The 15,366-nt window shown below is 43.5% G+C and overlaps 1 protein-coding gene across 3 annotated transcripts; it reads right to left on the bottom strand.

The window, feature by feature from the left end:
• Positions 1-429: 429 nt before the first annotated feature.
• On the bottom strand, positions 430-14,849 carry lpcat4 (lysophosphatidylcholine acyltransferase 4). 3 transcript variants are annotated; one of them, XM_056442371.1, is made up of 15 exons: positions 14,100-14,849; positions 13,181-13,503; positions 12,859-13,005; positions 11,936-12,299; positions 10,433-10,545; positions 9,651-9,711; positions 9,402-9,460; positions 8,204-8,238; positions 6,627-6,681; positions 5,943-6,025; positions 5,719-5,844; positions 5,481-5,628; positions 3,168-3,260; positions 2,960-3,095; positions 430-1,180 (listed from the first exon to the last, which is right to left on the bottom strand). In XM_056442371.1, the coding sequence occupies exons 3-15, from the start codon at positions 12,946-12,948 to the stop codon at positions 1,029-1,031; spliced, it is 1,515 nt and encodes a 504-aa protein (XP_056298346.1). In that variant the 5' UTR covers positions 12,949-13,005; positions 13,181-13,503; positions 14,100-14,849; the 3' UTR covers positions 430-1,028. The 3 variants fall into 3 exon arrangements, with proteins under 3 accessions (XP_056298346.1, XP_056298345.1, XP_056298348.1); XM_056442370.1 differs by having other exon boundaries at positions 12,859-13,266; positions 13,417-13,503; XM_056442373.1 differs by lacking the exon at positions 12,859-13,005 and having other exon boundaries at positions 13,417-13,503.
• Positions 14,850-15,366: the final 517 nt, after the last annotated feature.

Genomic DNA, 15,366 nt, shown 5'->3' with positions numbered 1-15,366 from the left:
GAGAGCAGAGGAGGAGGAGGAGGAGGAGGAGGAGGAGGAAGCGAGTGACGAGGCCGTCGGAGCCGGAGCGGAGGAGGCGGAGCATGTTCGGGACGGCGGCGCACCGGGAGCGAAGACGAGGGAGGAGGAAGCCGGAAGAGCGACGCAGAGAAGCGGGACGGAGAGGAGCGGCGAGCCGCAGAGTCCGTCGAAAAGAGGGAGGGGGAGGGGCGGAGGGGAGGAGACCGCGGGAGGAGGCGGGTCCGAGGCGGCGGCGCCGGTCCGCGATTGGAGCCCGCCCTCGACGAGAAGCGGCGCGAAGACGCGTTTCTCCGCGGCGCTTTCCACGAAGTACAAAGACTTCCTGTTGATGAAGAAGAAGAAGAAGAAGAACGCGAACAGGAAGCCGGCGAGGAGAGACAGACAATAAGAACGGGAGGATTCCTGAAAAACAATTCACAGTTTAATTTATTGTTAAGTATGAACAATATTCAAAAGATGTAAGAATGAATTTTACGTAAAATAAACTTCTTTTTGATTTACAGAGTTTTTTCTTTTTGCACGAACACGTGTCCCGTTTAAGAAAATACACACAGAGGGAATTATATAAATAAGACATTTCATGGAAAGGTAATGGAGTCTTTGAACATCTGGGTGGGCAATTTAAAAAATGTACACTGGTAAACAAAAGACACACACACACACACACACACACACACACACACACACACACACACACACACACACACACACACACACACACACACACACACACACACACACACACACACACACACACACACACACACCTCGGAGCCACTGTCGGCATAATTTAAATCATCCTTTGGTTTTTCTAATCTTGGCATGGTTGACTGCAGTATACAGTAATATACATTTTATAAAAACACACACACACTCACACACACACACACACACACACTCACACACCTGAGATACAATCCTGTGTCGACGGTTATTCTGGTTATTCCAATATGTCCCTTTTTTCTTCACTCGAGGATGGAGAGCACAATTCTTCTTCTTTCATTTCCTCATTCGAACTTCTTGTTGTCGCGGGAGACGCTCCCGTTGTTGTTCCCGGGCTTCCCATTGGCCGGCCGGGAGCCCGCCTCCTCGGCCCGCAGGTACTCGTTGGCCACGCTCTGATAGGTGGGATGGGTCGTCAGCACGCGCAGCAGGCTCTCTGTTGGCAGACGAGGAGGTTGTTCGATGAGCAGGACACACACACGGACACACACACACACACACGTGACCCAACATGGAGTGAAACCTCGGGGTGGACATGATGGTGGATGATTCCTGAGCTGCTGTTGCTATGGACACCGAACTGTCAGCTAAGGTGCGTTCACTCACGGCGCGAAGCATGTGTGTGTGTGATGTGTAGGATGTGTGTGTGATGTGTAGGATGTATGTGTGTGTGTGATGTGTGTTTGATGTGTATGTGTGTGTATGTGTGTGATGTGTGGAGGTGTGTGACGTGTATATGTGTGTGTGTAGATGTGTATGCGTGTGTAGGTGTGTATGCTGTATATGTGTGTGTGTGATGTGTGTGTGTGATGTGTGTGTGGAGGTGTGTGTGGAGCTGTGTGTGTGATGTGTGTGTGTGTGTGATGTGTGTGTGATGTGTGTGTGTGTGTGTGTGTAGATGTGTGTGTGTGTATGTGTGTGTGTGATGTGTGTGTGATGTGTGTGTGATGTGTGTGTGATGTGTGATGTGTGTGTGTGTGTGATGTGTGTGTGATGTGTAGGTATGCGTGTGTAGGTGTGTATGCTGTATATGTGTGTGTGTGATGTGTGTGTGGAGGTGTGTGTGGAGCTGTGTGTGTGATGTGTGTGTGATGTGTGTGGAGCTGTGTGTGTGATGTGTGTGTGGAGGTGTGTGACGTGTATATGTGTGTGTGTAGATGTGTATGCTGTATATGTGTGTGTGTGATGTGTGTGTGGAGGTGTGTGACGTGTATATGTGTGTGTGTAGATGTGTATGCGTGTGTAGGTGTGTATGCTGTATATGTGTGTGTGTGATGTGTGTGTGTGGAGGTGTGTGTGTAGAGTGTGTGTGGAGTGTGTATATGTATGTGTGTGTGATGATGTGTGTGTAGTGTGTATATGTATGTGTGATGTGTGTGTGATGTGTGTGTGTAGTGTGTATGTGTGTGTGTGTGATGTGTGTGTGGATGTATATGTGTGATGTGGAGGTGTGTGTATGTGTGATGTGTGTGTATGTGTAGGTGTGTATGTATATGTGTGTGTGTATGATGTGTATATGTGTATATATGTGTGTATGTGTGATGTGATATGTGGATGTGTGTGTGTATGTGTGTGTGTGTGATGTATGTGTGTGTGTATGTGTGTGTGTGTGGATGTGTATGTGTGTGTGTGGATGTGTGTGTAGGTGTGTGTGTGTATGTGTGTGTGTGTATGTGTGTATGTGTGTGTGATATGTGATGTGTATATGTGATGTGTGGAGGTGTGATGTGTAGATGTGTGTGTGTGTGTGATGTGTGTGTGCGTGATGTGTGTGTGTGTATGTGATGTGTGTGTGTGTGTGATGTGTGTGTGGAGGTGTGTGATGTGTATATGTGTGTGTGTGATGTGTGTGTGATGTGTGTGATGTATACTGTGTGTATGTGTGTGATGTGTGTGATGTGTGTGACGTGTGTGTGATGTGTGTGATGTGTGTGACGTGGGTGTGATGTGTGTGTCGTGTGTGACGTGTGTGATGTGTGTGTGTGTGTGTGATGTGTGTGTGATGTGTGTGTGGAGGTGTGTGATGTGTATATGTGTGTATATGTGTGTGTGTGATGTGTGTGTGATGTGTCATTGGCTTATATTTTGAGCGTCTTTCTTTTCATTTCAATCATTTCAAGCTCGGCGTAAATGAAAATGTGAACACAACACACTCCAGGACGTCTCCAGGTCAGACCGGTGTGTGTGTGTGTGTGTGTGTGTTTCGTCCCCTCACCTTCCGTGAGCCGGCCGTGCGCGGCGGCCTCGGCGTGCAGCGCGGCCGTGTGGCGCTGGGGGAAGTCCAGCAGCGCCGCCATGAGAGCGCCCAGCTGCTCTGCACCCAGGCTGCCCCGGCCCTCTGCGTCAAACAGCTGGACGGAACAAGACATTTAGACCGGGGGGGGGGGGGGGGGGGGGTCCTTCATCGGGTCAGGGGGACTCACAGTGAACGCCGTGTGGAGCAGAGACTCGAAGCTGAGGCGTCCCGACAGAGCGCCCACGGTCAGGTAGATCGGCCTGAGGTCCACCAGCTCGTCCTGAGAGGACGACAGCTTTTACTTTTTATCTTTTTTTCAGTGATTTTCCACCTTGTGAAATATATATATACATACATATATACGTATATACACACAAATATATATATATACATACACACATATACACACATATATATATATACAGGACTGTCTCAGAAAATTAGAATATTGTGATAAAGTTCTTTATTTTCTGTAATGCAATTAAAAAAACAAAAATGTCATGCATTCTGGATTCATTACAAATCAACTGAAATATTGCAAGCCTTTTATTCTTTTAATATTGCTGATTATGGCTTACAGCTTAAGAAAACTCTAAAATCCTATCTCATAAAATTTGAATATTTCCTCAGACCAAGTTAAAAAAAAGATTTATAACAGCTGAGTGTTTGTCAAGGCTCAGGAAACCCTTGCAGGTGTTTCGAGTTAATTAGACAATTCAAGTGATTTGTTTAATACCCTACTAGTATACTTTTTCATGATATTCTAATATTTAGAGATAGGATATTTGAGTTTTCTTAAGCTGTAAGCCATAATCAGCAATATTAAAGAATAAAAGGCTTGCAATATTTCAGTTGATTTGTAATGAATCCAGAATGCATGACATTTTTGTTTTTTTAATTGCATTACAGAAAATAAAGAACTTTATCACAATATTCTAATTTTCTGAGACAGTCCTGTATATATACACACATATATATATATACATACACACATATATATATATATATACATACATATATATCTACACATATATATATATACATACATATATTATAAATACATACATATATATATGTGTATATATATATACACATATATATATATGTATGTGTGTATATACACTACCGTTCAAAAGTTTGGGATCACCCAGACAATTTCGTGTCTTCCATGAAAAATCACACTTTTATTTGTCAAATGAATAGAAAATATAGTCAAGACATTGACAAGGTTAGAAATAATGATTAATATTTGAAGTATTCATTTTGTTCTTCAAACTTCAAGCTCAAAGGAAGGCCAGTTGTATAGCTTATATCACCAGCATAACTGTTTTCAGCTGTGCTAACATAATTGCACAAGGGTTTTCTAATCAGACATTAGTCTTCTAAGGCGATTAGCAAACACAATGTACCATTAGAACACTGGAGTGATAGTTGATGGAAATGGGCCTCTATACACCTCTGGAGATATTTCATTAGAAACCAGACGTTTCCACCTAGAATAGTCATTTACCACATTAACAATGTATAGAGTGTATTTCTGATTAATTTAATGTTATCTTCATTGAAAAAACAGTGTTTTTCTTTGAAAAATAAAGTCATTTCTAAGTGATCCCAAACTTTTGAACGGTAGTGTATATATATACACATACATATATATATATATATATTTTTTTTTTTAACGCCAAGTATCCCCCGATCAGTGCAATGTTCAAATGCCACCAGCGTCTGATTTAATATAGAATATATATATACCATTCCCTTAATGAACTTACACTTATATTGTATTGAATATGTATTTAATAACACTTTTTAAAGGATTTTTTTTTAATGGATGCTCATTTTTTAATATATATTTCTTTTATCTCCCGTACCCCCTGCAGTACTTTCACGTACCCCCAGGGGTACACGTACCCCCATTTGGGGTTCACACACGTGTTGACCAATAGGCGTTTAGAGCGTCATTCTTGTTAAAAGCATATTAATTATTTAAAACTTATCATAAATGAACAGGTGAATATAATATATAACACATTTCCATGACTTTTCCCAAACTTTGGGGATTACATTTTTTTTTCAAGGACTTTTCCAGGCCTGGAAATAAATAATTTAAAACAGAAAAAGATGGAGGAGGAAGAGGAGAAGAAGAAAAAGAAGAAGGAGGAGAAAGAAGAAGAAGGAGACGTGGAAGACGAAGAAGAACGAGAAGAAAGAAGAAGGAGGAGAAGAAGGAGGAGACGAAGAAGAAGACGAGGAAGACGAAGAAGAAAAAAGAAGAAGAAGAGGTCATGAAGGTGATCCTTGACTGCAGTGACGTCAGAGTGAACTGAACACACACCATAACTCTATTGTTATTGTTATTGTTGTTGTTGTGTCTCATGAGGTGAACTCGCCTGGAAGTAACCATTTTAACATTCCAGGACGTTTCCAGGTTTTCCATGACCCTGCGACCCCGCCTCGTGACCTGGGGGCGGGGCGTGGCGATGAAGAGGCGTCGACGTACCTTGGAGTAAATGTGGCGGACGGCGAGCACCGCCTCCTCGTCCGTCAGCCCGAGGACGAAGGTCAGCTCCTCTGCGCTGACCTTTGACCCCTGAGCTCCCGACCGACACCTGGCGATCATCCTGTCCAGCGCCGCTTCCACTCCCGGACTGAGAGGGGAAGAGGAAGACGAGGAGGTGAACACACTGAAGCGTTTCCACGGCGACGCAGCAGACACACGCGGAGGAGGCGTCGCTCACCCGTCGCCGCGCAGCAGCGCCAGCGTCTTCCTGGCGGGAGACTCCAGCGGGATGGAGAGGCCCCCCAGCTTATTGACGGGGACCCGGCCCGCCATCTCATAGTCTGTGGAGGGGAGTCCGAGAGCCCTGTGGGGGGGGGGGGGGGGGGTCATTATGGTATGATTACCCCCGCTGTGGGTCGGGGGTGGGTCGCCCCGCCCTGATGAAGCATCCGTTACACGTACATGGCCATGAGCTTCTGAACGTTGTCCGCGTAGAGGCCGGGGTCATCCTTCTCCTCCTGGGAGGGCGTGTAGACGGGGAGGAACTGAAGGAGGAGGAGGAGGAGGAGGAGGAAGAAGATGAAGGAGGAGAAGAAAAAGAAGAAGAAGGAGCAGGAGGAGAAAGAAGAGGAGGAGGAGACAAAGAAGAAGAGGAGAAGAAAGAAGAAGGAGGATGAGACGAGAAAGAAGAAGAAGGAGGAGGAAGAAGGAAGAGGAGACAAAGAAGGAAGAGGAGAAGAAGGAGGAGAAGAAAGAAGGAGACAAAGAAGAAGGAGGAGGAGACGAAGGAGGAGAAGAAAGAAGAAGGAGGAGGAGACGAGAAAGAAGAAGGAGGAAGAAGGAAGAGGAGGAGACAAAGAAGGAAGAGGAGGAGGAGACAAAGAAGAAGAGGAGAAGGAGGAGGCGAGAAAGAAGAAGAAGGAGGAGGAGACGAGGAAGAAGGAAGAGAAAGAAAGAAGGAGGAGAAGAAAGAAGGAGGAGAATAAAGAAGAAGAAGAAGGAGACGAGGAAGAAAGAAGAAGGGGAGGAAGAAGAGGAGGAGGTCATGGAGGTGATCCTTGACTGCAGTGACGTCAGAGTGAACTGAACACACGTCATAACTCTATTGTTGTTGTTGTTGTTGTGTGTCTCATGAGGTGAACTCACCTCCACCGTGACGTTGGTGTAGAGCTGAGAGGCGGTGTGCCACAGCGCCTCCTTCCTGGGAGACAAGACGGGGGGTTAAAGTACTCACCAGGATGTTTATATATATATATATATATACACACACACACACACACCTAAGAACGTCTTAATAACCATTATATTTGAAGTATATACATAAACTTCAAATATGTTTTTTATCTCTCGTGTGCAGCGCTTACACAACGAGTCCAAAACTTATCAGAGTCCACCGGCGTTTCTCAATCAGCGTTCTTGTGCGTACGTTCCTCTCCTCGTGACTCGTGTCTCGTCATCAGTCTCAGTCCGAGGACATGTTCACATTCAAAGTCCGCTTCTCTCAAAGCACGGTCAAAACACCCGGATGTTACTTGATCCTCCCACTTTCCGGAGGACGCATCAGAGGAGACTTGTGCGTACTCTGGCCAGCCGATATCCCAGAATGCATTTCACCAACAACCGGAAACGGTAGCGGAGGAGAAAATAAACTACTGACAGATGACTTTTTATAAATACGACTGTTGTTGAGTCACGGAATGTAATTTTAGGATGTTTTGTTTATTTGACTGTAAAACATAATTTACAGTGAATAATTAGAGTAAACCCAGGAGCAAGAACAGCTGATGTGGTGACGTCATCAAGTCAGCTGCTGGTCCAATCGCAGAAAGACCGTCCTCCCGTCCTCCGGAGTCTGGACTCCCAAGACCAGACTCCAAAAGAACACAAGTTTGTACTCGTGTACTTTGAATTGAGCGCCGCACGTGACTCATGTTACTGCATCCACGCCCAGAGTCATAGCACCATGACGCCTCCTGAGAGGTGTCGCTTCAACTTCCTGCTGCAGCTCGTGGTGCATTATATTAGAGATTATACAGATTATTATACATTATACCAGAGATAATACCATTTTACTTATTATTATTATTATACATTATACCAGAGATAATATCATTTTACTTATTATTATTATTGTACATTATACCAGAGATAATACCATTTTACTTATTATTATTATTATACATTATACCAGAGATAATATCATTTTACTTATTATTATTATTATTATTATACATTATACCAGAGATAATATCATTTTACTTATTATTATTGTACATTATACCAGAGATAATACCATTTTACTTATTATTATTATTATACATTATACCAGAGATAATATCATTTTACTTATTACTATTATTATACATTATACCAGAGATAATATCATTAAATTTAATTATTATTATTATTATTTTTATACACTATACCAGAGATAATATCATTTTACTTATTATTATTGTACATTATACCAGAGATAATATCACTAAATTTGCTTATTATTATTATTATTATTATTATTCATTATACCAGAGATAATACCATTATATGGTATCATATGTGTCATGGTGTCCCAACAGGAGAACATATAGTGCAACATATTATTAAATATTCTCTTGATATTTCAGGGTAAAAAAAATATATAAATAAAATCAAGTTGCCGGGCAGATTGTCAAACAGGTCCAAAGTCCTGGAGGTTGTTAGAGAAGCTTCCCAAGCTCACTCACCAGCTCGTTCCTTCGTGCGTCCAGCGCACCGTGTCCTGAGGAGGGGCAATAAGAAGATTACAGAGATTAAAAAGATTAAATTAATCAGTAGACAACCAGAGAGAAAAGAAAGAAATGACCTCCTTCAGGCCAGGCGGGGAGTTCCCTTAAACACCGATAGCTGGCATGGTGTGTGTGTGTGTGTGTGTGTGTGTGTGTGTGTCACACACACAGACAGAACAAAGCGTCCTGTGTGCTCCGTCGTGTTGAAAGTGGCAAATCAATCAAAGGTGGAGACAGTTTGACTTTTTCTCCAGTGACAAAGTTATCGCTCCTGGTTTACGTTTTATAATCTCTAAAGATATTTTATAATCTCTAAAGACGTTTTATACAATCTCTAAAGATATTACCAGTTCATATCTGGACGGATGTCAAACCTTTCGATGCTCTACAGAGAGCTGATCTGAGATTTATTTTATTTACTGTGTTAGTTATTTACATTTTGTTCTGAATTATTTAATCAGATTTAACCGTCTCAGTCAAGAACTTTAGCACAGAGTTCTTAGAGAAATAAAAATACTAATTTTAGTTAAAATTTGTAAGCATGAGATAGAATTTGGGCCTCAATTGAATTAAACCTTTCCCACATTTTATTTAAATTGTGGCCATAAGATACGTGTATATTGTACTTTATATTTGTTGTTCAAATAAAATAAAAATAAAATAAATGAAATAAATAAAATAAATAAAATAAAATAAAGTGCACCTGCTTCAGGTATCTCAGCATATTGCCAACCATACAATCCTTGGTAACTGCCTTTAACTCACATTTATTACTTATCAACAATTCACGCCCTTAGATGTGCCTTAATTACTTAATTTACCTCCACAAATGTAATTAATTTAATTGAGGTAATTAGTAAAGTGTGTGGACATATAAAAAGGGGAGGGGCCACAGTTTTTGAGAGCTTTTTGTGAATCGGTGCATAGAGATATTCTGTAAAAGGTGACATATAAACGTTTTGTTGTTAGTTTACAACCTCAGATTAACTCCACGCTGGAGTTCAGAAGTTGAGGGTTTTCTGATTCGGCGACCTTAATAAACGACATTCCTTCTCCGAAGTCAACCGTGACAGATCCGAACTCTCACAGGAAACATCGGAAAGCGGCGAGCATCGAATCTGCGTGATAAAAAGCAGCAGATGCAGCTGCCACTCACCAGCTTGTTGGGGTAACGCAACAGAACCGGTTGGATCGGGAGTCCGGCGAGGAAGGCGCCTGATGGCGGCGAGAAACACAGAGAGAAAAGAGTCAAGACGGGAAAGACGGGAAAGACTGGAATCAGGACGAGTCGCAAAAAAGCTGCGCCCTTTTCTCTCATTCACCAAAAAACAATCGTACGAGCTCGTGAATAAACGTCAGGAATGTGGAACATCGGGAGCCACCGGACCAACCGGACGGGACTCACCGGGTTTGAATTTGATGAGCGCCCTGCCGTTGGTCGTGGTTCCCTCGGGAAACATCAGCATCTGGCCAAGAAGGAAGACATGTGACATGAGAGTTAGAGAGAAAAGAATACACACATATTTATATTTAAAAAAATATATAATAATAATAATATATAAATAAATATTTATGTTTTTTATATATAAAAGAATATAATATATATATAAAATTAAAATATATATCTTTTTTTATTTATATATATATATTTTTTAATATATATATTAATATATCTTTTTCGATAAAAGAAATAAATTATATTTAATATATATATATTTATACATATTATTTATATATAAAAAGATACATATAATAATATATATAAATATATTCGCGGCTTGTCAGCCTTCTACTGATGATGCATCTTCAGCCTGCTCTGCTTCACGTGGTAACGTGCACATAGTATCTATTCACCAATAACATCGCATTCTGTTCCCAAAAACACCCGACCCGTGCACAGGTGACATTGGAGATTTAAGCTCCGCCTCCTGACCAATCAGAGTTCATGGAATATTAGAAAAAAATTATAAAGTTAGAGACTCTTAACTTTCAGTCTGAGTTGTGACTTTAACGTCTTCATATCCCCCCCCCCCCCCCCCCCCGGTGTCAAATCAGGTTCTGGCCTCAAACCACCAGATTACTTATGAGATCTTCCCCTAATTGCGGCAACGCGCGATTTGATTGGTCGCTATACTGCCGGTTCCGTAAAACGACAGCGAGGTCGAAAAGCCTCGAGTGACATCACACCTGAGGCCAGTAGCCGTCGGAGGTCAGCCTCTCCGTGACCTGCGCCACGGCCTTCTTCCTCGACTCCGGATCCGTCCGGCTCACCATCACCGATTGGTTGAACTCCAGCAGAGCTGAAAACACACAAACGTCACATGAGAACCAGAACCAGAACAAGGTGGGAGGAGCCAGCCGGGAAAGCAAGTGCCAAAGCGAGGCAGAGGAGTCACTTGTTTATCTTTGGAATTCCTCGCATACTTTCATATTCCTCGACCCGTCTTTTATAAACATTATTTTTGGTTGTTTGCCAGAAAAAAATTTCAATGAAATAATAATAATAAATGGATTTTTGACATGCGATTAAACTAATTCTCCAATATATGAAAAAAAAATGTATTTATGTGACGAGTCAGTCAAACACACCGTGTGTGTGTGTGTGTGTGAGTGTGACGCAACACTTTGAACATCTCAAACAATCGATGTCACTTACAGCTGCACCATGACACTTCAGGAGGAACACAACAAAAGATAAAAGATACACAAATTCTTCTTATAATTACAACAACAGTAAAAGACAAAGAAACACATTTTAACGGAACCTTTCGAAATTTCTGGACGTTTTTTACTTTAAATAGACGAGTCGATGACTCGATGAGGACATCGTGATGATGTGTTACTCTCTGTCAAGAGAAGAGCAGCGAATGTTGTGTTGTTGTTGTTTTTAGGCTCCGGTTGTGACGCAACAACTGGTTGAGTGAAGCAACTGGATTCTAAGGAATCTGGGACAACACAAAGGATCACGTGTGTGTGTGTGTGTGTGTGTTTGTGCACGTGTGTGTGTGTGCGTGTGTGTTTGTGCGTGTGTGCACGTGTGTGTTTGTGCACGTGTGTGTGCGTGCGTGTGTGTGTGTGTGCACGTGTGTGCGTGTGTGTGTGTGCGTGCGTGTGTGTGTGCGTGTGTGCACGTGTGTGTGTGTGTGCACGTGTGTGCGTGTGTGTGTTTGTGCACGTGTGTGTGTGTGTGTTTGTGCGTGTGTGGGTGCGTGTGTGCACGTGTGTGCATGTGTGTGTTTGTGCACGTGTGTGTGCGTGCGTGTGTGTTTGTGCACGTGTGTGTGTGTGTGCACGTGTGTGCGTGTGTGTGTTTGTGCACGTGTGTGTGTGTGCGTGTGTGTGTGTGTGTTTGTGCACGTGTGCGTGTGTGCGCATGGGTGTGTTTGTGCATGTGTGTGTGTGTGCACGTGTGTGCGTGTGTGTGTTTGTGCACGTGTGTGTGTGTGCGTGTGTGTGTGCGTGTGTGTGTGTTTGTGCACGTGTGTGCGTGTGTGCATGGGTGTGTTTGTGCACGTGTGTGTGCGTGCGCGTGTGTGTTTGTGCACGTGTGTGTGTGCACGCGTGTGTGCACGTGTGTGTGTGCGTGTGTGTGTTTGTGCACGTGTGTGTGTGTGTGCGTGTGTTTGTGCACGTGTGTGTGTGTGTGTGCACGTCTGTGTGTGTGTGCGTGTGCACGTGTGCGTCCCTCACCTCCTATGATCGGCAGCCCGGTGTTCTCCGACCGCGACACCACCGTGGGCAGCTCGGTCGGCACCAGCACCACCATGTCCAGGTAGGTGCTGTGCGGCGCCACCACCAGCACCGGCGCCTCCTTCAGGTCGGCCCTGCGACCTTTGACCTCCACCCACAGGAAGCCCAGGAAGAAGAAGACGGAGCGGCTCAGCAGCTTCATGACCGGGTGGAGCAGCCAGCGCCGCCAGCCCTCGACGGGCCGGGCGCGATCCTCCTCCGACAGGCCGGCCAATCGGAGCCGGGCGAGGGGCCACATGAGGAGGAAGCAGAGCGCCGCCATGGCGAGGCGGAGGGGGACGAGGATGACGCCCAGGATGGCGCCCTGGGGACCAGAAGAAGAAGGAGTTATTCAAAAAGTAACAAACATGGCGGTGTTTCCTGAGTCAGGCGTGACTCGGCGCCCCGCTCGTGTCACTCAGAGTCGTGTTATTCCGAGGTATGTTGTTGTTGTTGTTGTTGCCCGTCGAAGGCCGGGATCATTTATGACTCGGCTGTTTTGTTTAGGCGCCACAGTCCGATAGAGAAGTGTGAAACACTCGGTGTTCCCTTCAGCTCGTGTTGACAAAAACAAAAAATGGAAAGCAGAAAGCAGGCATGTCAAAACATTTTTTTAAGAGAAGGGAAATTTGATTTCAGGCATATGAATCCAAACATAATAAGCACCCTTAACTCCTCGACTCCTTGAATCCTTTTCAAGCAAATTATTAGTAATCTTTGAGGAGAACTGACTATAAATTAATGCCCAATAAGTTTCATGTAGTATATTTTGATTTATTTTCTATTTTAAGTTCTGTCGGTGTAAAATTAAAACCTGATCCCCTTAACATGTTCATGTTAACCTTACCCTGAACCCATGAGCAAGCTGTGGATGTGAACCTTACCCTGGTCCTCTGAGCACAGGTCAGCTTCACCTGGTGGATGAACGGATGTGGAAACTCCTGCGTTGCCGAGTGCCAGCCAAGCTTCGCCATGGCAACGGAGGAGAAGGAGGGGGGCGGGGCCGGGGGGGCAAAAACCTCAACGTTCTACTAATAAATAAATACTTTTAAAACAACTACTAAGTATTGACAGTGACTTTTCCTTTTAAGAAAGTGTTTTTATTTCCTTAAAAAAAAAAAAATATGCGGGTAAAATCCGTGGTCGCCGTTCAAATGGACAGCTGCGGTTTGAAAGTGAGATTTAAAAATAGAAACGTTAGCTCACGTTCAGTTCAAACCAACGGCGGAGGAGGAGGACTCCGACCGGGTAACGGAGCACGACACAAAAACCACCGACGTTGACCGAGCGAACTTAAAATAAACAAAAACAACAATAAAAACACTTTAAATCCAGTTTGAAAACTTTCCCGGCTGCTTTCTGTCGTGCGCGCGCTGAGAGCGACCGAACGCCGTGAAGGAAAACGGCCCATCCTATTTCTTCTCTTGTACTCTCCTCCTCACCTGGCCACGCCCCCTCGCGGCCCCGCCCCCTGGTGTCTCGGGAGAAGGGGGGGGGGGCAGTCCGGCAAGCTGAACCGGTCCCTGACGCTGCGAAACCACAACCACAGCTTTACGAAAGAAAAGAAAACATATGTATTCATTTATAAAAAAAGAGAGGAAATATCATGAAATAATTCAATTATAAAAAAATTTAAATCAAAAAAAGATTTAATTAATGTAATGATGAACCTATAGTTTCAGTTAAGTATCAATTATGATATTTGAGTAAATACACTTCCAACAACGTGATATACCAATTCGAAATATGATAATACTAACACAGAAGTATAATTTGTATTTGTATTTTTTATTATTATGATATTTGGGCTTTAAATGTGACCATTTACCTTGATTTTTTCCTTTTTTTATCCTTTCACTTACAAATTTAAATCGTAAGATACCCCCACAAAAAAAACAAGGGACTGAATGCACAGATTTATTATAATAAAAACACATTCTTATAACTTAACGACCAGCATTAGGACATGTTGACATATAAAAAACGACAGATTGCCTTTTAAATTGCAGAGAAAGTGCACAACCTTGATGTCGTCTTTCACGTTTCGGGGTGTGTGTGTGTGTGTGTGTGTGTGTGTGGGGTAATTGGACCATCTGTGTAAATACCCGTGCATAGTTATTCATACCTGGCCACAACAGCAGCCTGTTCAGCTGTGAGCTGCTCGCCTCTCAGGTTCTGCCGCTGCCCCGCCTGACGGCCTTTGTCCTCAGACACGCCCACAAGCAGCAGCAATAAGCATGGAGAAGAAAAGGGAAAATAAATGTTTAACTGCATTTTATTAGTCATATCTTTGACAGAATGTGGATATAATGTGTAGTTTAATGGACGCGTATAGGTTGCCATGGTGCCAATGCAAGTTTGAGCCCTTTTAGTCGGGCAACAGGTGACTAGATTTTGAGAGAAATATTTTTAAATCTCCAGCAGCATGTCCTCGTCTACTTATCTTATTCCTTCAGGAAACACACTACAGATCCAGAATTAGAAGGATAAAATAAAAAAGTTGAGATTGTCATATTAAAGCCCCATTATGGAGTTTTTCCCTTTTAGCGCCCCCTTCAGTTTTGGAGGTATTTAACATTTACTTCAGTGTCGTAAATACCCAGTTACGATAGATGCAGCCTCGCATACACTTGTATTGATGACCAGACGAAGTCAGAAACCAAGAAATGATGTCAACCGATAAGGGAAGAATATTCAAAGATTTTACATAAATATGACTGCATAGTTTTATTCATTGTGATATCGGAGATGAATGCTTACATAACCAAAAGAATGACAACATTTAGTTGAGATGAAATACCGATCGCGTTTTCAGCCTATATACTGTAACGTCTCGGACGTTATGGACTGATGACACGGAGACGGGACGACGTTATTAATCCTCACTTTATTGGGCATCCACCAACACAGACAGCGTGCTCCTCTCGGCTCAGCAGCTCGGACATCTACAACAACTGTCCCCGTCAACCACCCTTAACTTCCGTTTTCCGACAGGTTAACCCCGCCTCCCCTCTACTCCGCCAATCACAGGCACGCCCCCTCGACCAGCACGCACGGTGCCACACTGTGATTGACAGCCACTTCACAGGGTCGCTGTTTCTAAATGTTTGAATGTGGAGTACGTGTGATCGAATACAATATTGTTGACAACGCCAAAAAGCTACATATTCATAATTTACATTGGAACGTGTAATTCATTACAGGAGACTTCGCTTGCTTCGCCCTTATACTGTAGCTGCGAGCGTGGACTGGCACTATATGACATTGCGTAATCACTGCCAGAAAGCAGGTCGAAGTACATCCGCCCCGGATCGGGCGGCTCCAGAATCCTACATAGCGGAGTTATTTCCCCACAGACCCCCGATGGCAACGGCGGAGGCGCAAATCGCCAT

The sequence above is a fragment of the Pseudoliparis swirei genome, chromosome 21, assembly GCF_029220125.1.
Source record: "Pseudoliparis swirei isolate HS2019 ecotype Mariana Trench chromosome 21, NWPU_hadal_v1, whole genome shotgun sequence".
Taxonomy (NCBI): domain Eukaryota; kingdom Metazoa; phylum Chordata; class Actinopteri; order Perciformes; family Liparidae; genus Pseudoliparis; species Pseudoliparis swirei.
The sequence above is the reverse complement of the archived record's forward strand: the minus strand, read 5'-3'. Positions and strand labels throughout refer to the sequence as shown.